Genomic DNA, 27,098 nt, shown 5'->3' on the forward strand with positions numbered 1-27,098 from the left:
TTGGATGATGACCTTGATTAAGACCTGTAAGTATGAAGATTTTTATTTGGTCATTTACATAGTTGCAACATTGTTTGGAGTAGGACCAAGAGTGGCCCAGAACTGAAATGCATCAACATATTTATCAAATAGAATAGTAATAGCCTGGAATTTACAGCGAAAAGACCGGAAGACTGTATTTAACGGCAGTGTTTGGAAGAGGACCAAGAATGGTCAATAACTCACACGTATCAATATATTATCACAATCATCAATTACAATAGTAATGGACTGGTAGCTCCAGGGAAAAGCCCGGTAGAATATGTTTAACGATGATCGACTCTAATTGCAAAAGGTTAAGGCCGAATATACCTTACACGACTGACAGAGAACGTCACTAAACAACGATCATAGACTACACATAAAATAAAAAATCAATACATTTTGATAAAATATAATTTTGCAAGCTAGTAAAACATGAACGCAATAAAGTATGATGCACATGTTTAAAGAAAACTGTACATTTCATCAAAACAGACACTTACCCTATCCTTCACAATAATAGGATATATAAACAAGTATCCATAAAGCCATACTCTTACACGCGCAGGCTAATAAAAAAATCATATTGGTTATGATAGGATTTCCATCGTTATTACATTGAATCATAGTGATAGTAAATGAGGCCATCGGTAAGAGGGTTAGATTTCCACATATATCAATCCTAGCATCATTGCGAGGTTTACATGACTAGCGGTCGTTAAAAATCAGGCACGTGCCAGGAAAATAGTCTGCAATAAATACACAATGATTAAATCTTGCATTCATAATGAAACGAATATCCGTATAGATACTTGTGGTTTTAAAGGGAAAAATATCAAGCTTGGGCTTGTGTGTTTGTGATAAATTGAAGTAGAATTGAATGGGGTCGCAGTTATATATCCATATAAGCAAAACATGAAAATACGAGGAAAGAAATTTCAAAAATCATTATTTTAAACTAATAAATATCAGAAATGTTTGGAGTTACAAAGGTCAAGTGATGTAACATTGAACACGTCATGATAACGCATGCCTTTAAAATGCACATGCGATGCTCAAAACATCAAATGAGTTGTGTTAAAAGCTATATAAATATATATGTTTTTAATAGGGTTGCACCGATACGGCCATCACGCGATACGATACGTATCGATACGAAGAGTGCCCGATACGATGCGATACATAATGTGATATTGAATAAAGTTAATTATACACTACTACTAAGCCAACTGTTTGGGTTTATATTTATTTTAACTGTTAAATATATTAATTAGGTAAGAAACTTAAACAAATGACTAGAAAACATCAACTTACAAGTGACTAGACAAAACACATTATGAGTGTGGCACATCTTTGTAAGGTTAATCAATTAAAATGTAAATATCATGCAAAGTTTGCAAACACTACACAGTACATTGTCTCATTTACTGGTACTAGGCTACTAGCAATCTAGCACATTAACTTATATACATTAGTTTTACTGTCAACAATTCAACATGGCATGTTACTTTATAATAAAAGTCACAACACTTAAAATGCTTCTGTTTTACAAAAGTCTAACACATAATGGCATACCATTGCCATAATTTTATAAGTCATAATGTTAATTAACCAAACACTGTATTATAACTAAACCAAACGTGCTGCGTGATGACAGGAAAGTTCAAAACTTCACAAATTATGCTTTAGGAACACTAGTACGTCCACCATGTCTGAGGCCAGTCTGCTTCGGGTGGCAGTCACAACATCACCGGCTACACTGAAGACCCTCTCGCTTGCAACAGATGTGGCTGGAATATGGAGGGTGTGCTTGTCCAGTCTGCTCAGATTAGGATAGTCATTCTCATGACTCCTCCACCATACCTGAATTATTATTTTTTAGAATATTTTAATCTCACAAGTAAAATGTATAATAGTAATATGTTATTTTGCAGACATTTTGACTGAATTGAGTGAATTTATAACAACACTACAATTTTATAATAATACCTTTACTCATTTATACCCTGATTCACGCAAGTAATCTACAATATACTTCTGTTCATACATACACATATTTATTTGCACAACTTTACCTGGGGGTCAGTGTCCAATGGAGATGCAATCTCAGAGCGGTATTTCTCCACCTCCCGATACAGACATCATGGCAGACAAACTGAATATGTTTTGCAGTTTTCTTTCTCTTTGGTAAGAAAGCTTATCTGAAAATTTAATATTGATGTACATGTATTAAAATTACTATCAATTGCTAGCCACATTTACCTATTGCTAAGTCCACCTTATTGGCATTTTCATCAGTCATGCCTGGTAGTGCTGGAAGGGCAGGTAGGGCAGTAGTTGTACTGGTACTGGGTGTGGCTGCGTCTGGAGATACCTCAGATTTTACCTGTAAACCAAAACTATTTATATAGAAATGTTTATAATTATTTAAAACTTTAATGAAACTTCTTGAAATTACTTTTAGAATGGTAAAAATAACTAGGTTAAGACATACATTCAATTAATTAATTATATGTTGTTTTTTCCTAAGAGTCAGTGACATGCTGGAAAATGCTACAAAAACTTAAAAGAGACTTGCCTGTGTTTTGACAGTTTCTGTTTTAGCAATCAGGTTGGTGTACACCGCCTCTCGTTTCTCACTGCTCAGGTCTGGGAGTGATCGAAATCGTGGGTCTAGTGCTGTGCACATCCACGTGAATTCTTCAACCTCGACTTGTGTGTACCTTTTAGTCATGTCCTGTCGAATGGCACCTTTCATGGCCTTGATGAGATCAGAATCATTCTCTGAGATGACCTTGCTGAAGTGATTTTGTTTTTAAACACCAATACCAGAGAAATTGTAGGGTGTCTTGCATCACACATAATTGTAGTTATGGTCTTCAATGGTCCCAGGACACACATAACCGCCTCAAGATCTGTAATTTCATCTGGACTCAAGGTCACAATGCCTTTCGCATTTTTCCTTAGTTCACTGGAGCTCAGGGTGGCTGTGATTGCTTCATGTTCATCAACATATCTTTGAAGCATGTCATAAGTACTGTTCCATCTTGTGGACACATCCTGGATTAGTTTGAGCTCCTTGTTTTTTTGGTTCAATTTCAGAAGAGCAGTTGCTGTAGTTGATTTGTGAAAGAATGCGACAATTCTTCTTACTTTTGTTAGAAGTGGTTGGAATTCTTGAACTTTGACACTCTTTTGACAAGCCAAATTCACAGTATGGGCGAAACACTTCACATGTGGAGTGAGCATGGCAGCTTTTGCTGCAATGTCCATATTTGCAGCATTGTCAGTCACAACAGCTGTACCTGATGGTCTCTGCAAACCAAACTCGGCTACAACACCGGCAAGGGCCTCACCTACATTAACCCCGGTATGGGATACATCAAGCATTCGTGTTGCAAGGACATGATTATGCTGCTTCCAGTTAGAATCAAGGCCATGTGCAGTTACTGTAAGATAGCTTTGACAGGCACGGGATGTCCAACCATCTGTTGTGATAGCTAAACTTTCACATTCTTTAAGTTCCAGTTCAACATTGGTACGAACTGATGTGTACATCTCTGGTATCACATTCATTGTGAAATATCTCCGAGATGGTAGTTCATATTTTGGGTCCATCACAGACAAAATGTTCTTAAAGTATGCCTTTCCGACTACGGATAATGGCTGTAGGTCACCGGCGATGAACTTTGCCACAGCTTGTGTGATTTCTGTTGACCTTTCCGACTTTTGTGGATAATGTTGTGTTTTTGCATACATTTCAGGAACAGTTTTCTGACTTTTAGTAGGCATGTTGTCTGGTTCATTTTTAACAATGGGCTTAGTGCTTATTTCAGGATTTTGTGGCACATTTGGTTTACTTATTTTTGCATGTTCAGCCTTGTGGTGTCTTTCAAAGTGGAACCACATGTTTTGTGTTCCTCTACAGTTCTTAACCATCTTTCTACATAGCCTACAAACAGCATTTTCCCTGTCTACCGACCGTTTACCATTTCTGTCGTACGCTGGATTTCCAAAATAGTCCCAAATCTTTGAAGTTACTTTAGTTGGTTTAATTAACGCAACAAATGCTTCTTCACCGTCCGCCATGTTGCGACTCACGACGAACATCGATCTGTTTTACGCAAGTTGATTGGTTCCACCGTTTATAGCATCCAATCAGCGAGCGTTTTACTGATCGGCTGTTTCGGTACTGCTAATTATTTATCGAATAATGGGACAGTAAACGTTTTTGCCGAACACGTGTTTTCGTATCGATACGCTCGGCTTGTGTATCGATACGTATCGCCAGCACTCTGTATCGATATTGTATCGATACTGAGCGTATCGGTGCATCCCTATGTTTTAATTGTATTACTTTCAATGTAATATTTAAAGAAATAACAGACGCGAAACCAAATCTGGTTGTAGCATTTACTGTGTGAATCTCGTGTTCCTCTTATGTTAGCTCAACTATTGACGTTTTATTGATAGATAATCAATTAGAAAGATCATTAAACATGATACCCGAGGACTGTTGCTGAAATAGTAGGAAGCAGTTATGCACGTGAAACAATTTGTAACAAAGCTTATTTTTAATACGTCTAAATAAGGTTGAAGTTCGGTTAACAGCATTAGTAGTGGATGGTATTGCCTTCATTTATTTGCCATAAATCTTCTTTTAACATGTATCACACACACACACGCACGCACGCACGCACGCACGCACGCACGCACGCACGCACGCACGCACGCTCGCTCGCTCGCACATACGCACATACGCACACACACACACACACACACACACACACACACACACGCACATACATAGACACACACACACTCCCAATTATTTTGCAAAATTTATGGCCTGAATGCGCTACGGTTAACTCGCCTTAAAGGGTATGGAATCTTCTCGTTCGGTAAATATTTTAGATTAGCGCGACTGCCATCTTGGCGGTCGGAATATCGACAAAACGGCGTCACTTTTATTTACTGGGAACCTCTTTTATTGCTGTAATGATGGAGAACATTTCATTTTTCAGTTTTTACAAAAAACTAAGGAAACTACATGATTCCGCCCATGATTGGAACTCGTATCATTGTTCAGACATCTTGAACTGGTTTGAGGCCCCATCAATGTTTTTTTTTTATTTTCCGTATAATACTTGCACTTATTGATAATGATATGTTGATATGTATATAATCTTTGTCGTTTGCTTTGTAAAGATTAGTGTCTCGTTGATTGTTTACTAGTCATTGTCATTGTGAATTTAAACACTTCAAGTTGATACTTGAACTTTGTATTGATGGGCTCTAACCTGTGGTTGACATTGTTTCCACATGTCTACGGAAATTTGATCTCTGCGTTTCAGTGGCTGCACGTTTGTTTCCGTATTTCATTGTTTAAACAATTTATTACGCAGAATTATCTGACCACATATTGGAGTATTTTTAAGTATTCAGTAGTTAAAAATGAGTAAATTTCAAGGGATAAATGTAACTTTTAGTGCTTAACCTTATTCAGTTCCTATTAATCAGATTTCATTAGTCATTTGTATATTATATTATGACTTGCTAGCTAACCACATTTCGTTCGACTTTATATCCTCGTTTGCATCGTTATATTTCTGTCATTGGTCATTGCAAGGTTTTGTTTATTGACATTAGATCTATCATCATTATTTAAGTCATTAGCAACCTGAACCTTAATAGTATGTAGTGCTAAATTGAATATCCGGCGCATTCAGAGGACCACCAATCTCAACGATACTCGAACGTGCTTGTCTTTACATAATACCACAAGAAATAAGTTGATATATCGCATCAATGTCGCTAAAAATATAATGCATGTTTACTGTAGTATATAACAAGCACTTATGTATATAACGAGAAGTAATACGGTATAGGAGTACAATTTGTTTGTAATTAGTCTGGTCTCTCTCGTTATATATATGTATATAAAAATATAGCGTCTAAAATTATGAAACGAGGCCGCAAAATCATGTGCAATGTATGTACTATTAAACAGTTTTGGTGAACCTAGCATATAAAGATGCAAATATTTTAATATCGGTATTAACACTTCATTTACAAAATACTACAAACTTTAATACTTGAGATCAATGCATCGCATTATCAAGTTCTTTCTTTTGTATGATATCCGCCAATTTATTCTGCGTAAGTAAATATGTATAGTTCTGTATCTTATACAAAGACACGTGTAATTTATTGTTATTAAAAATTGAAAAGAACAATTATCAAAAATACTAATTGATCATCCAATATTTAATTAATGATATATATATAACATAAATAAATATTTTAAAGATACTTATTAACGCTTTAATATCCTCTATGCAATCAAAAGAAGTTTATTGTAATCACCTGAATAGCAACGCCTCGTACATGAACACACTGAAAAGGAATATCATGAGAGTCGCCAGCAGTCGGTCATTTAACAACTAGTCACATCGTACAGAACATTCCATTAACCCTACTGTATCTTCTGTATGGAAGTCTAGCGACACAAATATATATAGGAGGGTTAAGAGATCCTACTTAATAGGATGTATGTGGCAAATAGAGGATTGCAAGATTCATCAATACTTAAAGTCCCTAGCGATTGCAAATTGAAATTTTTATATAAAAAAAAAATCTCTCTCTCTCTCTATACCGGCCACGGCAATCATGATTAATTAGTGTGTATGTAAGCTTAATTATACTCGCACTCGGGCCTGACCAATTCGGCGAGTGCTCCGATAGCATTGTCATTAATTGTTGTTTTTTTTGGAGTAGAGTGCAAAGACATTATGTAGGCCTGGTTAGAGATTCCGGGGTTCTTAAACGTGCACTTGGGACCCCCATTACACGTCCCTCCAAGAAGATTAGTATTTTAGTGGTGCGGCTGGGAATCGAACCTGCGACCTCTGGATTGACAGTCAATAGTGTGACCATTAGACAACGGATACGCCATGACTAACTTACTTAAACCTCCCGACTTTAAGACTACCGCGAACATTCGGGACCTCCTGGACATATTCTTAGACGTGGATTGAAGCAGTTAATGTAAGATAAACATTACCTGCATGTAAAGCTGCAGTCATCAGAGTTAACCGAGGCGGATCATTGTTTATCGCTTACTAGAAAGAAGACATTTAATAAATGAATATAATGATATTAAATGAATATTAGAATATGACGTTTTGTTCGACGCGCTCGGTAAATAAACACGTCTCCTTTGTAAACATTATGTGGACTCGACGGATATAACGTCCTATCACTAAGTCCTGTTTTGTTTAAGTAAGTAGGGAATGTGACAGTATATTAAATGATATATATTCATAAACAAGTGTGTCATAGGATTATAAAAATCCTCTTGGATCGTTTCACATAACACACTACGGAACAAATTTCCATATCAAATTGTCAAAATTGAGTTTTTATACATGCTATTGTATGCCGGCAAATAACACAACGTTATGGACGAACTAAAATCAAAACAACACACTAATAGCAAAGCCGTTGTAAAAATTATTGTATAATATGAACTTTATTTTCATTTCAAGCACTGATAGAAAAACACACTGATAGCAGATATTTGTATTCCTCCAAACAGAGAGAAAATGCGTATCTGAGAAAAGTATGTTTACACAATTGATATTTTATTGTGTTTTAAAACGAATCAAAAGCCTGTTTAAACAAAGAATTTCATTCAATACTATTAATAAGCATCTCATTTTAATCTTACTCTGAGCTTATACTATGTGCTTCGTAATGTCTTGAGATAAAGCACGATGTGTCGATATCTTTGTGCATATTGTGGGAACAGTCGGATTAATTAAATAGCTTTGCATACTCAGAAGTAAATTTAAACTCATTATTAATGGTATTGTTTTTAAAATCTGTAACATATATAAACAATGTACAACCAGAATTTACTTTACCTTAGATATAACACAATACATTGACATGACCATTTATCTACATGCAATTAAATTCAACGCCATGTTTGTTATTGTACAGTAGCTGTTGATTATGTGAACAGACGTAGTTTCTTACGGTTATGTATACACAGGCACTTTTATCTGTGTAACAATTAAATTCTGAATTTAAATGTAATTTCATAAACAAGCTGGTTCTGTTTGTTTTCTCTTTTATCTTAACATTACATAGCTATTCACATCAAATAAATTATGGAAATGATGCCTAATTGATGAATACATGTTTTAACCCCTGAAGTACACGGATGGCTGTATGTACACAAACTTTCATTATATTAGTTACATGAACATTTCAAATTAGCTACGTGCATTGTGTTCGCCTTCGATTCGGACGATTAAGCTATTTACAGCTAGACATACAAATACTTATTGTGTGAAATTAGTTCAATTTTTGTAAGACTAATAAGGCTATCAATGACTTTCAGGGCGTTCTACGTAGTCAGAATTGTTAAAACAAATGCTCGTAAAATTTATTTGAAAGTGAGTAAAGGTGAGTGTCTTACTTTGTCCGTCGCTGGTCGTATTTTCCATCGAAAAGGCATAGGTGGTATCAGATACCATATTTACTTCATATGATTAATGAGGTTCCGGAATTATTGCATAAATGACTAAGCATTATCGGACATGCAGCAAAATTGTTGCCGTGTTATCACAAACTTTTTCCCGGAAATGCTCTATTTTTTTTAAAAAATAATGCAAATATCATACATCAAAATACATGTATGTTCAAAACAATGTCTCAAACACTTTATGTTAGTGCACAGTGTATGATTTGAACTTGCCATTCGGTTCAAACAGAACTCATGGCACAATATATTGTTTAAGATTATTGACATCAAGGAATATAATTGTGTGTGCTAATGGATTCCAGAGTCCTGATTCTTCAAATGGTACTAACACATATAGGCAGCAGCCACGTTTTTGCACTGGAATAAATTTGGGAACAAAAGCTCAGGTTTTTAAAAAAATGCACCCGAACATATTAACATTAACCTTACTTTCATCATTAATCATATCAAGGAAGCAAAGTTTGAAACAGGCGCATAGCTATGAGGATTTTGTACAGCACACAATATTATCATTTTGCAATCTATTGAACCTTATATTCATTTCTTTTCTAGTTGAAGCTGCGTTGTGTTACGGGAGTGTGATCTGCATTACTGCCATATATGGCTTCTACGAGAAATACTTGATGACATTTGTTTGCAACACAGTACTTGTCATATTCTTGTTTGTTATTGATAGAATATCTTCGTTTGAGATCTTGCAATAGGAAAGGCAATCACGATGTGGATCAGACCTTACTTGTTTTGTATTTGTATTTTTCAAAAAAGCTAGCACCGACAGACATATTACATGTATTTTAGGTATTTTTATCAACACACAAACCCTTTATATAGCAATATATTTAGAGTGGAAGCATGAATTTATGTTATTATAAGTGTGTGTGTGTGTGTGTGTGTGCATACCGCCCATAAAAAAATGTCCGTTCAATTTTCTAAGACCATACCTTCTGTAGTGATGTCTATATGAAGACGATACTCAATAATTTATTTGATATTTTGCTTCTAACTTTATTTTTGTATCTCTGTACTCCATATGGTAAAAGAGAGCATAATGTTTCTTATTTCTATAATTATTTCTCCCTTTTGACAATTTGAGAACTACTGTTTTAGAATAATTCTTCCTCAAATTATTTTCCTTCAACATATTTTTGTTCGGATCAGAACTCGGGATCTGCTCAAAAGACACGAATGTAAACATAAATAGATAGCATTATGAAGTTGTGCACGAGTTTAACATATAACTCCTGTAAAATAATCACATCTGGTAATTTGATAGTTCGTATTTTATCGATAAGCCCTATTTGGAAACGTAACGTAATGGATTTCCTTCCAAATGTGTTTTCTTTCAACTATGACATACAATTTAATGTAGTGTGAAAACAAGGCATTCAGTGTTATAACTTGAAATAGGAATAAACCTTGGTAATGGGAAGATGTATGTACCGTGTTTGGGCTTTAAGTGTCAGTTCATCTATGAACTGAGATAATAATCTTGGAATTGCATTTGGATGTCATATATATTAAAACAATAAAACTTGTTTTCGTTTCATATTATGTCCAGGGATAACTAGAAACCATGATTGATAACAACTTGTAATCCAGCTTGCACAAGATACATCTCTTAGATACATTGGTGTCAAGTGAAAAATGTGACAAGCCACTCCTTTTTTCGTTGAAACGCATTAGTATCGCTATTTGTAATGGATTTAGATCATAGACTCTAGTGAACACAAATATGTTCAGTATCTGGCAGTTGCTGTTTTGTGTTTGTTGTACATAAGCTCAATTTCAATGACATGTCAACATGTTGTTGCCACCATAACATAGGTGAACACCAACAGTTTTCTAAGACGTTTCTCGCGAAGTATTTGTCTTTTACTTCAAATTACTGCCCGTAATGCCTCTGACAACTACGCACAGGCTAGTGCTTTAGATTATGCATGCATGATAAATTCGACCCTCGGTCATAATGCGTTGCCGGAAACTGATACAACGGTTTCGGGACGTGCTCTCGTGTAAGATAGTTTGATTCGACCGGCATACACTTCAAAAATACGTATAGGTTTACCAATTACCAACGCTGCTCGGTGCATTCCGAAATTGAGATGGTTGTGTTGGGGTTTTAGGAATAGACAGTTTTCTTATGTAAGTCGTAACTTAACATTTTGTATAGCTATGGATCCCGGGCTAGGAAAAAGATGACTAAGGGTGCATAAGTTTAGAGCATTCTAGCTTAACCAAAATTTTAAGTTCTGTTCTAACATGAAAGGACAAGAAATATTGTCCTGAAAGACGTTCTAGTCTGATGAAAATCGTTTTATTTCTGGAATATATATTTACAATATGATACAAAAAAGAATATAAAACAGAATCATTGCAATGTCATATCATTACAGTTCACATAAAAAAGGAGAAGAAGTTTTAAGCAACGAGTTTGTTTTGTCAACACTCCAGTGTTCTACAATAACAATAGCCATCACCATAAAATTGTTTAATACTACAACTGGACAACTGCTTCGGAGACAAATAATTAACATAAAATACCGACCCGTTGATATATGGTATGCCTCATTGTTCGTAAAAAAGGCAGATATGGTATTGTTATTCAACGGTTTTCATCTAATCGAACAAAACAGTTTGTGTTGACAAATAACTTCGCTTCAGGATTTTTTTTTATAAAATCACACTCTCATACCGACCATTTTCATGTTCTATGAAAGACATCTACGTTACATTTCCCCCTTCTGCGTGTGTTTCCCCATGACATTTTCTGGATTGTTTGGCTATGAAAAGTTACTCGTTATCTATGTCGTTGTCGGAATTGTTTCGGTTATCTTATCATACAATATAAATTGTAATAGCTCTATAGTTAGTTACGACAACTTCATGTGTTGAATTAATTTATGTTTTCCAAAGAATGAAAAAACTTGCCCTTCATTTACTTAAGATTTAACCAATAAATCACATGTAAGTAACTATCACCTCCTTCTGCGTGTGTTTCCCCCATGACACTTTCTGGATTGTTTGGCTATGAAAAGTTACTCGTTATCTATGCCGTTGTCGGAATTGTTTCGGTACATATATAAAATGTAATAACTCTATAGTTAGTAACGATACTTTCATGTGTTGAATTTATTTATGCTTTTTGAGGAATAAAAAAACTTTTCCGTCATTTACTTTGGATTTAACGTATAAATCACATGTAAGTAACCTTCACCTCCTTCTGAGTTTGATTCCCCCTCGATTGTTTGACTCTGAGAAGTAACGTGTCATTTCAGTCATCTGTGTTCCTGTTGGGATTCTTTGGCTTATATTAGAGTACGGGTTACTACTTTCGATCAGGCATTGCCTATTTTCAGTCGCACTTGTTGTCAGATTAGTTCCCGCCTGTACTGAAGACGAGTTGTTTTCGTCAATCTCATCATATATTCCTGGAGACAATGTTGCGTCTAACTACAATGACAAACGTACCATCAAATTAAATAACTATACACACTCTACTGCGCTGGTGAACTATTGAACATGTGGTTTATAAACACACATAACATGCAATATATGAGAAATGCTTAAACATTATTTGTTACTTATTTTACTTAATTAAAACTTATGAGTAAGCATCTTAAATCCGAATTGAAACCAAACGCGTTCAATAAAGTGAAAATTGTATATATTGTTATAGGACACGATCTCCTTTGTCAGTCTTTAGATAAAGTATCGATTAAATTAACACACTACATTGACAGTCACGGTAGTTCTATCACGCAATGAGTCTTACATTGGCATTAACGGATGCTCTTAATGACCTCAATAACACATATTAGTTTTATTCTCCAAAGGAGGTAAGTTTGTATACAACTAATATCTGTTTTCACTAAATAACAATATCGTCATTTCTCTACAAGACAATATTAATAGCATAGTAACCACACCTCATGAGGCCTATTTGAAGATGGGACTGCAATGTCTTGGTACGTATGGTGGCCATCTTGACGAATATTAACACCCTCGTACACTGCAAATATGAGTGAGTATTAAAGATAAGCATACTTAAACATAAACATACTTTTAGCCACTTTTATAATTTAAAAAGTATGGAACTTTTCTTTGCTAATTTTAAAAGTCTTAGCTCATTATCGCTATGTATGTAAATATATGTTTTCCCACTTTCGAACTATAATTTACCAAGAGATAATCTTAAAGCAAAGTGTTGCTTTTTGTGAATGCCTTTGAAAAAGACTCAAGTTTATGTATCAATTAGTATCGAAAAGGTATATTAGACAGAGCATTCATGTATGCCTTGCAAACATACTTAATTTAAAATTTGTTTGGATATTAACGTATTTGTAATAAGTTAAGTTCATGCTACTTTCTTTATCTCGATTGTAATGTTAGCTTATAGAATAACATTCAAGTTCATGTTTTGGTAGAAACCAGTACTGGTCTTCATTTTTAGAAGCCATCGAAAGTTAACCCAAGTGGGAATCGGACTTACAACATCCTGGTAGTGAGACGGACACCTATACATCAATACCACTCTAATGTTTTTTGATAAAATGTTTTGCACTTCCGCAATAGCCACTTCAAAGCAATTCAATTCAAGAAAAACACATCAAGTTAAATTCAATGCCGAATTTAAATTATAGCAGTTGCGTCAAAGCATAGTTCACATGAATGTGTCGAATGAAATGAATGCTTTTTGACTTTCGAATACATTAAAAGCATTTTCCAGATAGGACCATCTTGCATGAAGGATTTATAACACAAAACATTCATTCTTTTCACAAGAACATTGTTCTCTTTTATAACCGAGATCACAACTTCAGTTAATAAAATACATACTTTTACATGCAGATTTTGAAGCTTTCCTTCCTACGCAAGAGCTTAAGAGGCAACTTAATAATAATGAAGATAATAAAAAGAGGCATACATGTATTGCATCGACACCAGCGCTTACGAAAGACGCACAAAACCAGGACAATAATTCCTAGAGTGACAACGGCTATTCCAGATAGTAGTATCCATAAAAAACTTCCTCTTCCGCTTTGTCTCGGTTCTGTAAAGCAAATGAATAAAATGCATATTGAATATAATGTTTGTTTCAAGATTATAAATAATACAGATGTTGTTCTGGATTCATTTATATTTCGAGTGCAAAACCTATAATGTGTCGTCAGAAAATCACTAAAACAATTATCATTTCCACACAAGTATCTAAATAAATACTGTTTCTAAATCTGACGTCATCAGTAAAAGAGAGTTGATTAGTAAATAGAGGAATAACTAATACTTTTATTTTTGGTGCGTTGTACTTTAAACGTTTAAAAGTACACATTCAAGGTCAGATACCAACTATTTAACAAATAACCTGTTTACAGGACCATTTTCATAAAAACGCACTCTTAACAGGAGACACGACACATTTAACAAATAATTTACCTTCTTTATAGTTATGCTCATGAACAACTACAATTGACCCTTCGTCACTGCCATGTTCGTTCTTTGCATTACACGAATACACCTGTTCAGCGTCAGATGTAGTCATTTCATAAGTGCATGTTGATGCATTCGAACACGTCTTTGTTTGTGATGATTTTAAATAAGATGTTTCCACCATCGTCCAAGTGATATTTCCAACAGGATGGGCATTTGCAACACATGTGAGTGTTATAGTAGTAAGTGGTGGAACAGGTAAAACGAGGTTTGAATACACAACCACTTTAGGCTTTTCTGTACAAATTTAGTTAAAGAGTATAGGTACTTGTTTTATTGAAAATAACGCACATTACTAAAACAGCTATACAATCGATTCGATGGGATTACTCTTCAACGGCTAAAAAAGAAATGTCATTAGCGTAAATTTCTCACTAATTGACATTTCCAACTACAATTACTTTAGAATTCATTAAACGGGGTTTATGCTTAAACTTTTGGCTACTGAGCTTGTTTCTGTAGGTTTTTACATACATATTCATTTCAAATAAATAAATACGTCCCCTTAAACCTTAGGGACCTGGCATTGGAGCATACCACAGGATATTAGAAATCGAAATATTTATTAACACACATGAAATTACATATTTTATGCATTAATTTCTTTTTATTTTCGCACTTACTTTCAAATATGACCGTTGTTGCGTTTACAAGAGCATTCCGGACGTATTGACATTCAGTACTACATCTTATTTGTTTTCCATAATCTTCAGGAATAACGTTAAAACTAATTTTTGACGTTGTAGCTTGCTTAAAGGTATTATTTGCAATTGAAGTGTACTTAAAATGTTCAATTGTTGATTCCCATTTAATATTGCATGCTGAATCAACGAACATCAATGAACAACTTGCAATTATAAGTTTTGAAAGTTTCCGTTGTTCTTGAACATGAATGATAAGTAATGGGGGACCTGCAATAAACAAACCAAAAACTGTAATCATTATATAAGTATCTATCAAAACAACATGGACACTACTACATTCAGAATGTTTGTAATAGAAATGACTTAACATACATGTATAAATGTAACAAATCAATACATTTTGAAAGACTTATATTATCAAATAAGCAACGTCATTCAACGAATACCATCACTGGTTCCGGTTTGATTGAAACTGCTTATTGCTGAAATGTTACTGTATAACGCTAACAAAAAATAATATTTTATAAAACATCTTTCACATTTTCTATACGCCTTTAATACATTTTGAACAAGCATTATGCAGTTTAAGAAATTGAAAATCCCACCTCGGTCATATTATTATTATATGTGTAGGATAACATCTAATTTGAAGTAAACATGTGTTGTTTTTTTCGGTCACAAATAAATACAGTATATACGACGACTGTTAGCCATAGATGTTTATAGAACCATTAGAAACAACAGAACAATATATATATATATATATATATATACATGTGTACACATATGCAGAGACGTACGCAAATGCAAGCTTAAATTATGACTAGTTATAACTATTATAATAATGAAAAAATAAATTATTTTAAAACTTACATGTGTAACTTATATATACACTGTTTGACATTGTCTCGTGATATAATCCATTCACTTCCGGAAGCTGTTGACATGACATGTTCCTGTTTCCATACGCTCTCTTAAACGAATGCAGTGTGGATACAGATGTGTATAATCCGGTTGAGTCGTTAAGCGTTGTTGATACTTTGGTATTGGTATCAATTTCAGTATCTTCGACAATAAATCTCAGTAATGGTGGCGGCCTTGCGTTCGATGAAGTGCAAGTTATATTTACAGTTTCTCCCTCCAAAAGCACTTCCTCAGCCCACAAATGCGGAGGACCATTAGGATAGACTTGATAATATAAATTTAAAAACGAAAAATAGGTAAGAATTAACAAAGCACCTAACAGTTAGAAGAACTAGTTCGACAAGTTTTAACAAAATTATAAAGCGAGACATTGGGCTTATGTAGACATTTTGACATCTTTTCCGGTAATGAACAAGGACACGTCTTCTGCCATGACATTGACAATGACACTGCCTTCATGCAATGTCTGTTTTACTGTAACAGAGATGGCATTGTAGCCGAGTCATTTGCCATTTGATTCAGATGATAAACGAAAACGTTCGTTTGATTTTGATTCCGTTCTGTATTTTTGTCATGGTAGCTGCTTATAAAAGCGAAAAGTTGTAAAGAAGAACGTAAAACTTGAAAATATGTAGGCAAGTTTGATGATATTAATGACGAACGTCACAAAGCTCATTTAATGATTGATTGACATCTTAAGTAAAGTTCGTCACCTTAGTGCAAGAACTCAATATCTGCTACATTTTCTATATGCAGTAAATGATTTATTGCACTAAGGTGACCAGTTCTTGTAATGGCATAAACATGTTAATCTAAATATTTACTCTTTTGACTTATTTTAAGGTTATTTAGGTAATTGAATATCAATTAATAATCCAAACCACTAGTAAAGTGTCAACGACCAGAACATAAGATAAAGTGCCACGAGTCTGGACGGTATCTATATGGATCAAATTTTTCAATTATAAATCCTTCAATTATATATGCTGATATTTTGTCAACTCACTATATAATAGATCCCGCTATTCGCATGTTTGGAGTTTAAAGCATTCAATGGAGTCCTTCTTTATTAATAATGTTATCATACTGTTACATAGCGTATGCACTTTCAAAACGTTTTTAATAAGATTTTATTGTCAAACATGGATTAATTAAAACTTCACTGATATTTACTTATTGTGATATAAAGTCTTCAAGAAGCTTAAGTTCCACAGAAATACCACCACCGTAACCATTCAACATGTCAAATATTGGTGCAGCATGTATACTATAAAACTTATCTTTTTAATTTACTGTATTAACAACCTGTCTCAAAGTAATAGTTCGTAGACTTAATTTTTTCCAGTTTACACCTAATGGAGTAAAATAATATGTACATGTCATTAAGAAGCAATTAATAAGTTACATGTTTAACATAACAATTGCCATATTTTGCAGAATGGGTGAAAATGTATACTTATAGGTATCCTCTTTGAATTGCGTTTCATGATAAAAGAATGTGCATATTACGAACATGCAGTGTGTTTTAAACATCTTGATGAATAATTTTTGATCAGCAATACTATATCACTTTTAACGCACTTATCAGAGTTGATCCACACTAAAGCCGAACAAATTGCAAGGCCGTTAACTTTAAGTTTTAACATATTTATAAATTTTAAAGAAATATAGGGTTTGGAATATAGATTGCATATGTCTTAAGGCCAAGAAAACCTTAAACTGATTTGTAGGCTCAAATCATTTTACAAGCATTAAATACAAACTAATTTACCGACTACATATATTGAAGCTTCCACTGACATGTTCCGGTGTATTCCAAAGACTGTACAAACAACATTAAGTTGATGGAACGCATCTGCTGGTTTGCCATATGAGTTCACACCAAATCGATTCCTTGACAATTTGATTGAATCATACTGATTTAGTCCTATTTCAAACTTAACATTGGTGGCGCTATACTCGTTATCAGTTTCATCCGTTTCGCAGTATACTTTTGCAAGTGTTTGTTCTGTCTTCAAAACGATGCACTCTTCGCATGTAGACATTCTGGATAAAGGACCAATTATCGGCTTATCTGAAGATATCATGAACACACTAGACATAACATTTTAAAACCAGAAATTATAGTAAAATGGACTAATTCAATTTTGAATAAGACTTTCTAACCTTTAATCGACACATTGACACTATTAGAGTACTTTCCGGAAATTCCATTCTGACACTGAATCCAATACAGTCCACTGTCATGTTTCTTAACGTTGAACAAAGTAAATATAAACTCGTGTCCCTCCTGGTCAAGCTCTAAAACACCTTTCGCTTGTTCAATGGACGTATGGTTCTCATTATTGCCATTGATTAGTTTTACAGCATACTTGCTTGCATTTTTCTCTTTTGCAACTAGTGGTGACGGGAAATATCCAAGACTCAAACTGTCTCCGGCAAAAAAGGGTCCCTCCGAAAGAAAGTACAGTTCTCCACAGCCGTTTGCATATGTGTAAACTAAAACATTTACGAAATACAATGCGATAAGCCCTTTTTATATTTTCTAAAGTTAAGGACAAATATTGCAATATTAGAAATAAAAAGAACAGCTTAAATCAAGCTAACCTTTTAAATTCAATTCGAGTAATGGCGATAGTCCTTGATAGCCAACTGATGTGAATACAAAGGTACCATTGAAACTCCAATCTACGTCAGCTATTGTAAATAAGATAGAATTTCCCTGATGCTGAACACGTAAATCATCTTCTTCAATTTCTTGTGCATGTGATCCATTCTTTTTTAAATAGTACCACCTGACATGGCCTTTAAAAAACGGTAAAAACGGTGTGAACTCAAACGTCACGTTTCTCCCAACAAAAGTTGGTTGTAATAATCTTAGCACTCCGTAATCGTTTTCAACAGTGATTGCAGGAGTACCTCAAATAAGGCAAAATAAAATAATAGTCAATATTTTATATTGCCTACAACTTACGCTACAAGATAAGCGTATTGACATTCTTTCAACAGTGATTGGAGGATGACATTAAATAAGACCGGAATTTAAAATATACGAGATCGAGTTAAGATGTACATGTTGAGGCATCACAGACGCTACACGACTGACAGAGAACGTCACTAAACAACGAAAATAGACTACTCATGAAACAAAAACGCTTTGATCAATACAATTTGATAAAATATAAGTATTTTGCAAGTTAGTACAAACATAATCGCAATAAGTATAATGCACTATTTTAAAGAAAACTGTAACATCAAAACAAACGCTTACCAAATCCCTCGCAATTATGAGATATACAAACAAGTATCCATAACGCCACACATTTACACGCGCAAGCTAATAAGAAAATCATATTGGTGATGCAAGAATTTCCCTTGTCATTTTATTGAATCATTGTAAACAAAGCCACAGTAAAGAGGGTTAGATTTCCACATATATAAATCATTACATTTATACGATGGTTTACATGACTTCCGGTTATTACAATCAGGCACGTGCAAGGAAGATATTTTACAATGAATACACAATGTTTTAATTGTGCATTCACAATGAAATGAATAACCATATAGATACTTGTGGTTTTAAGAAAAAAGAATAATTCTCATGTTTGGGCTGGTGTGTTTGTGGCTAATTGAAGTGGGACGCACTGAAATAATTATACATAAAAACAGAACATGAACATTCAAGGACACAAATCTGTTAATAGAAGTGTATAAACTTTCAATGAAATATTAAAAGAAATAACAGTCGTGAACCCTCAATTGCTTGTAGACTGTACTGTATAAATGTCGAGCAACTCTTAAGTAAGACCAATAATGAATTTGCTGATGTTAAACCAGAGATAAACATTGAGAACGACAATTAAAAAAATATTAAACAATATATCTAGGGACAAGGCTGATACTGAATTAGTATCAAGAGATTGGGCTAGTAAAACAATTCTTATTTAAGCTTATTAAAATACATCTGCACTTGAATATAACATACAATTCAAAGCATTTTTTTTTTGGTATTTGTTAATACAAAACCTTAAGTTACACGCCTCGGTTTGTCAATCACATATGCCGTTCGATGACTAACTGACTTAACTCCAAAGAGCACATAATCGTAAAATATCACAGGAAGAGCTTTATCAATTGAATGGTTTCTAATCTACCGACTCAAAAACAACTTATCAAAGTGTCTTAACACGTAAAAAACTCGAATTATTTTGGAATTGATTCATTGTTGCATATCAATAATCTAAATGCATGTACAACTAAACCCTGGTTCAACATATTGCAAGATAGTATGATAGTTAGGACTTTTGAATTACTTCTGTTGATTCTGGGGTCAAAGGCCAAATGATATAATACTTATTCATGCATTTTTAAGTTTTCATAGAATTAACAAATATTTGTTTCATTAGCTTAAAGTTCCGTAAAGAGCATCAGTAGTGGATTGCTTTACATTTATGAAAAGTGGTTGATTGGTATGTTATGTGCTTGTTGTTTAAGCAATAAATGTGAAGAGCTCAGATGTGATTGTACATAAAATAAATGCTACAATTTCAGAAAACCTCACTCGATCTTCCGAATCCGTTCAATAACCATTTCATAAAATAATGCTAAAATCTGAAAATTCCAGTAGTTGGTTAGAAGCAAATCGTAGACATAAATGTGTTTCATTTAGTTCCTAAGGTATGGGTAAGTTAACCATATGTGTTGGTTTGATTGAAACATTTGTTTTATCACAAAATGGTTCAAATGACAAGACAGTAGTAAAGTGTCTCTTCAATTGTCTACTAGGCTTTTGTCATTGTGTTTTTAAAACAACTTGAAGATGAAACTTGAACTTTCGATTGTTTGGCTTGGGCATGCGGTTTCCATTGTTACCATTTGTCTATTGAACTCTTATGGCAGCGGCTTAACTTTTTCAGGGTTTCATTGTTAACGCATTTGAAATATGACAAATAACAATCACATCGTAATGATTTATCAATGCATCGGAATTCATTGCGAGTCAGACCTACTTTGAGATGTGCAATTGCCGAACTGCCTTGTTACCAGTATGTTTAAAAACATAATGTTTAAATATAAAAATGCTTCAGATGCTGCTGCTACTACTGGTGCTTATAATACTACAACTTCTAACTACTACTACTAACTACTACTACTACTACTACTACTACAACTACTACTACTACTACTACTACTACTACTACTACTACTACTACTACTACTACTACTACTACTACTACTACTACTACTACTACTACTACTACTACTACTACTACTTCTACTACTACTACTACTACTACTACTACTACTACTACTACTACTACTACTACTACTACCACTACTATCACTACTACTACTACTCTTACTACTACTACCATTACTACTACTACTATTACCATTACTACTACTACTACTACTTCTCTACTACAACTACTACTACTACTACTACTACTACTACTACTACTACTACTACTACTACTGCTACTACTGCTGCTGCTGCTGCTGCTGCTGCTGCTACTGCTACTGCTACTGCTACTGCTGCTGCTGCTGCTGCTGCTGCTGCTGCTGCTGCTGCTACTACTACTACTACTACTACTACTACTACTACTACTACTACTACTACTATTACCACTACTACTACTGCTATTACAACTACTACTACTACTACTACGACTACTTCTACTATTACTACTACTACTACTACTACTACTACTACTACTACTACTACTACTACTACTACTACTACTACTACTACTACTACTACTACTACTACTACTACTATTACTACTACTACTACTACAACTACTACTACTACTACTTCTACTACTACTACTACTACTATACCAATACATTTTGTGTAATGCTTTTGTTAGACTCCTTCATACTTGGTTACCTTACTAGGATACAAGTATTAATGTCATCTGGGCCAGATGCTTTGGTTATCTAGTTATGGTTTGCAAATTCCACTTAATAAGAAACATAATAACTGGTTAACTAGATAAGATTCGTGTTAGCAGTTATCTATACATATATTTATACAACTGGTTATCTACTTATAATTTGCGAATTTCACTTAGCAAGTGGTACTACTACTGCTACTGCTGCTTCTGCTGCTACTGCTGCTGCTACTACTACTACTTCTACTACTACTACTACTACTACTACTACTACTACTACTACTACTACTACTACTACTACTACTACTACTACTACTACTACTACTACTACTACTACTTCTACTACTACTACTACCACTACCACTACTACTACTACTACTACTACTACTACTACTACTGCTACTACTACTACTACTACTACTCCTACTACTACTACTACTACTACTACTACTACTACTACTACTACTACTACTACTACTACTACTACTACTACTACTACTACTACTACTCTTACTACTACTACTACTACTACTACTACTACCACCACTACTACTACTACTACTACTACTACTACTACTACTACTACTACTACTACTACTACTACTACTACTACTACTACTACTACTACTACTACTACTACTACTACTACTACTACTACTACTTCTTCTTCTACCACTACTACTACAATTAAATTAAAATTCCTTCGTTAGTTGTGTTATATAAAACGAGATTCGTTCATGATGTTCGTCAAACTGTAGTTTATGATATGTAAAGCTAATCAATCATGTATTCAAAATAATCACGGTAATGGCCGACTGAAACACATTTCTCTCTGTGCTTTGTATAGTAGTTGGTAGGTGAAGATTTACGATCAATGTTTTTTCCCGTTCAGATGATATTGCTTATAGAGTTTGAATTTCAGAATCAAATAATCGGAGAATGATATGTATGATTGCAAAGATGCATTTGTTACGCGTGTTGTACTATATGGTTAAACAAAATTAAATAAGAAAAATGAGCAAACGTAAATGTAACGAAACACGTACAAAACCTATAACACAAAATGCATAAGTCGCATGTAAACTGTTTTTTAAAAATCTTTGACGATTCAAGTTATTTCGCCATTTGTTTCAGGTTTTGTTGTCAACGATGTCATGGACGTGAGTGTATCTACAAATGAAAAACATTCCAGCTACAAAGTACGTAGGTGGCATCCACGCTGTTCGAGTATGATTTATCCTTGGCAGTAATTGGATTAATCGTTATGTCAGGCAAAATGAATAGCTTTTTCACAGTTGGTTATGATTGTGTATGATAGCACATTTGTTATGAAACTGCTTTGTCTATTGGGATTATTGCTTAATTGGCCTTTCAATACGAAATGTATTAAACGAGTATTCGAACATTGTTACAAGCGAGCCTTTCTGAGTAAAAAATGAATTTCGTATTGAAAGACTACGAATGTCATATTCATCTATTTATATTATAAAAAAACTAATTTGATGATTTACAGCGCTAAAAACAAGAAATGGCTCTGTAAAGCGGGCACATATTCAACTACATTTATTGTAAGCTTCATGTCAAAAGCACGAGTTATTTATAAACATATACGATGACGCTAACTTATGATGGCAACGTCATCTATAATAAAAACAGTTTTTGATGTACACGTGCGCTGACCAAATGTGTTCATACACCGATGATTCGCAATTCTATAATATTAAATGTTTATAATTACACCATAGGAAAATTCGACAACGTTGACATTTATCGCTTCCAAGACAATTGAACGTATTATAAACTCGACTGTTTAAAAACGGTAGTGTCAATGACCTCATTTGTTTCATCGACGTCTCATATATTTTACCACGATAAAACGTCATATGACCAACCGAAGGCAATAATAGGTATTCCGAAGATGTCACGTTCAGGGAAATATAAATGCAATTAAAAGGAGCGAAATGGAAGTGTAAATGTTAAACTATGAATCGTGTAACATGGCATTTTTTAATTGGCCTTTCTGTATGTACTTTGCAGCAATCCAATATATTAAATGTTTATATTGAATAATACCGGACATGAACTTGCTCGTTTCAATTTGACAGGTAATGAAACACACGGTTATAATTGTGTAAGGGATAAGGTTTGTACTCTGAACTTGATCAAGGTTTATAATGGTTATATCAGAATCTCGCAATAAGTAACGACCCTAATCGCACTGGTTTTGAAACTCAATGAAAATGATTGTATTAACACATTTAAAGATTGATGCCATTTTATTGTAAATTTAATCATATTGACTATAGCTTTCGTTAAAATATAGCAATAAAATCGCGCAACCATATATTTGTTTGTTCACATTACATTTTAATATTGTTTAGATTTAACATAAACTTCAACCATCGTTTGGGCAAAATGCTTTTAATTAATGCAGTCTTATCATTTGATAAATGGCAGTCAATAGAAAAACTATTTTTGATCATTATTCTATTCATGAAAAATCTACTAGAAGACCTTGACGTTTTGAGTTAAAAAAAGAAAACCTTGAATTATATGAACAATGCTGAATATGTTTTGGGATAGTCCGCCTGTGGTTTATTTTTTAAGTTTCTTATTATTATTGTTCAGTTGAATGCAATTGTCATTGTTTAAATAAGCGTTTCCTTTTCGGCGATTGTTATTTTGAATTGTATACATGCTTTCGCTAAAACTGAATCGATCATTGTCCATTGTTTTTATTGTGAGAAAACCACATTTTTATTTTTTTCAGATTCCGAGGTTTTAAGCTACAGGGTTATGTCTGCACCACCATATTACTCTTAGCATATTTCCACCTTTACGCCTCGATGTAATAGGAGCCCGTTTTTAATCGCTAAGTATACACCATCGGGTAAAAGCTGGGGTCCGTTTCATGGAAGAGTCGTACTTGAATGATCTAAACTTTGTCACAAATGGCAGCACGTTGATTCCATTTTTAATACTGGCTTAACATAAATTCACACAAACAGGAAACGACAATATCACACTAAGATAATTTTAATTTATGACTAAGATCAGATTATTGAAAGGGGGTCCAGACTTGTATCGTTTTTGCCCCTAGTCAATAACCAATATTCGATAACGAATTGGACCTAAATTTGAAACTAATGACTTATAAGGAGATTGTAAATAACAAATAACATTTTCTTCAATCAGGCATACATGTTTCTTTAAGAATAGTTATATCAAAGATGTTTTGATACATTTAAGAATTAACCTTTCTGTGCCTGAGTGTTAAACTCAGACTATTTACGTTAGTCACCACCCTAGGATATATCTAAATATAATACTATCTAATCAGTAAGAGATGTATTTGTGCCCGATAAAACAAACAGTTATACAATGTTAATAACAATCAAAGAACTCTACCTGAAAAGGAGTAAACGTATCAAACACTAAACTAGAGACACGCATAAAAACAATCAAATGCAAATATATTTATTAGTCTATTTTGGGGTCACGACCTTTGAACGGACAGCAAAAAAGTGTGTCATGCATTTGCTTTATGTTGAGGCTGTTTAATGCATAACATAGATCGTTAAAAGCTGATTTATTCTGCCCAACTGTCAAGAACGTGCTTATGTGAATAAATCAACGTCCAATAGTTGTTCTTGCTATGCTAGTAGCAGAATACAAAGTACACTGTATGAAGACCCCAAATTTCAATAATGTTTTAAGAACTGACCGAAAACTCAAGTAACTTATCAAATCACAATTATCATTGTGATTCATTCCTGATAATCGTTTGATTATTATATTGACCCTCGATATTTATGTAAATAAATTTTCCAAAGGTTGACGGTTACTGGACCTACCCCAGAGGATTTGCCAAATCGTTCATTACAAATTCAAATATGGTTTCAAACATTTTATACATCAGTATTTCATAAACATAATTAGAGAAACAAAATGTACACTTCAATTAAAAAATGGCCATCGAATGTAGAGCATCATTTGTTATTTCCTTTAAATTTGAGATAGGACTTTTTCTGACTATTTAACATTGTAACATACTCAAAAGGCATTTGTTCAAATACAGTTATGCATACATACTGACAAACTTTGATAAATAGCAATGTACTGGTTATCACTCAAAGAGTTCACACCATGAATTCAAAACAATGTCATCATAGTAATATTGTTTAGACATAATTTAATAAATAGAACACAGAAACTTTCGTGAGACAGATGACACACAAACATGTCAGAAAACAATCTAGCACGCTAACTCTCATATCATATCATTTATAAGACAACAATAAATAACAAACGGATTCGCGTATTAACAAAATACACAAAACAAAGCTATGATAAAAAGGGACAGAGACTTAATCGGTCTCTTGCAAAAGCTAGATATTTAAAATCCCTAAAACTGATTGTTATAATTCATACATATTTTCATGGGATGAGTCAGATTTCACACCACAAGATGTATCAAATACAATGTCAGAGTACTCTGTAGGCTTGTCGTCATTGCACGCACGATTTCCTACTCGAAATTTATCCAAATGCTCGACATCCACTTCCGCGTACACAAGCTCATTGATGGAGCTTTGGGATCTGATAAGATAGTCATGAGATCGCATAATGACGAACCTTTACAATTGAAGTCAATAAATCATTATTATTTTTATTTACTTTCAAAATAACAACACTCCTCTAGCAAAACCAAATAAAAGTAGTTAAAACTTAGCTTTTTCTTGACAATGGTTTAGTTTATACTAAAAGGCACTTGTGTTTTAATGGCATTGGTATTTGTTTTAGCTTAATAAGTCATGATGAAATTACACATCCTATGAAATACATCCTAGATTGTGTTGTTTCATATTTTTATTTCATGGTACCTAAAGATAAACCGTGCAAGTGCTTCGATAAACAGGACTTACTTTAACATGTGTTGTGTCTTGGTTGATGATATGTTTCTGCTTAAAAACACCATTGTCTTCTTCCTCGTCTGAAATGTTTTAAATGAGTCCCTATCTGAGAATTGCCTAATAATCATGAAATAACTACTTTAAGATTACAAAAGACATCGGGGTAAAGGGATGTGTCCATGAATTTTTAGTATTTATTATGAAAACTTCTGAGTCTTGTTAAAAGTTTAATTTAACGGTTATATTTATTTTTGCATGTCAAAGTTATATGAAAAATAATGATTTAGAATACATTTATCATTCCCTCTTTATAATACTATACATATCCATTAACAAATTTATTACACTTACTTCACCATCATGTACAACGCCATTATCTCTACTACAACAATGGCTGCTAACGATCGTTTCGTTGTAAATCTCTTATTAAAACATTTATAAATGTATCATTACTGCTGATCAGCTTTACCGCATTATGACTTAATCGATTATATAATGTACATTTAAGAGAATAGATGTTCATATTACCTGTTGTTTTACTTTCTTCGTTGCTTTGACATCCACTGAAGTATATTCGTTGAGCCGATTTATCATTTACTTGTCACACATTAAACATAATTGTAATTATATTATAAAACAAAGCTTTAAGTAAAAAATATTT

General features: G+C 33.7%; 3 protein-coding genes across 3 annotated transcripts; all 3 read right to left on the reverse strand.

The window, feature by feature from the left end:
* Nucleotides 1-1,615: 1,615 nt before the first annotated feature.
* LOC128235839 (E3 SUMO-protein ligase ZBED1-like) lies at nt 1,616-4,110 on the reverse strand. The gene is made up of 5 exons (XM_052950633.1): nt 2,921-4,110; nt 2,600-2,819; nt 2,284-2,407; nt 2,097-2,161; nt 1,616-1,884 (listed from the first exon to the last, which is right to left on the reverse strand). The coding sequence occupies exons 1-5, from the start codon at nt 4,108-4,110 to the stop codon at nt 1,693-1,695; spliced, it is 1,791 nt and encodes a 596-aa protein (XP_052806593.1). The 3' UTR covers nt 1,616-1,692.
* A 6,952-nt stretch (nt 4,111-11,062) lies between these two features.
* Nucleotides 11,063-14,284, reverse strand: LOC128234581 (uncharacterized). The gene is made up of 4 exons (XM_052948881.1): nt 14,006-14,284; nt 13,497-13,622; nt 12,499-12,581; nt 11,063-12,022 (listed from the first exon to the last, which is right to left on the reverse strand). Exons 1-4 carry the CDS (start codon nt 14,181-14,183, stop codon nt 11,783-11,785), a joined length of 627 nt encoding a protein of 208 aa, XP_052804841.1. The 5' UTR covers nt 14,184-14,284; the 3' UTR covers nt 11,063-11,782.
* A 3,408-nt stretch (nt 14,285-17,692) lies between these two features.
* Nucleotides 17,693-19,026, reverse strand: LOC128234582 (uncharacterized). Its single transcript, XM_052948882.1, has 3 exons — nt 18,899-19,026; nt 18,235-18,432; nt 17,693-18,126 (listed from the first exon to the last, which is right to left on the reverse strand). Exons 1-3 carry the CDS (start codon nt 18,978-18,980, stop codon nt 17,789-17,791), a joined length of 618 nt encoding a protein of 205 aa, XP_052804842.1. The 5' UTR covers nt 18,981-19,026; the 3' UTR covers nt 17,693-17,788.
* Nucleotides 19,027-27,098: the final 8,072 nt, after the last annotated feature.

This window comes from Mya arenaria, chromosome 5 (genome assembly GCF_026914265.1).
Source record: "Mya arenaria isolate MELC-2E11 chromosome 5, ASM2691426v1".
NCBI lineage: Eukaryota > Metazoa > Mollusca > Bivalvia > Myida > Myidae > Mya > Mya arenaria.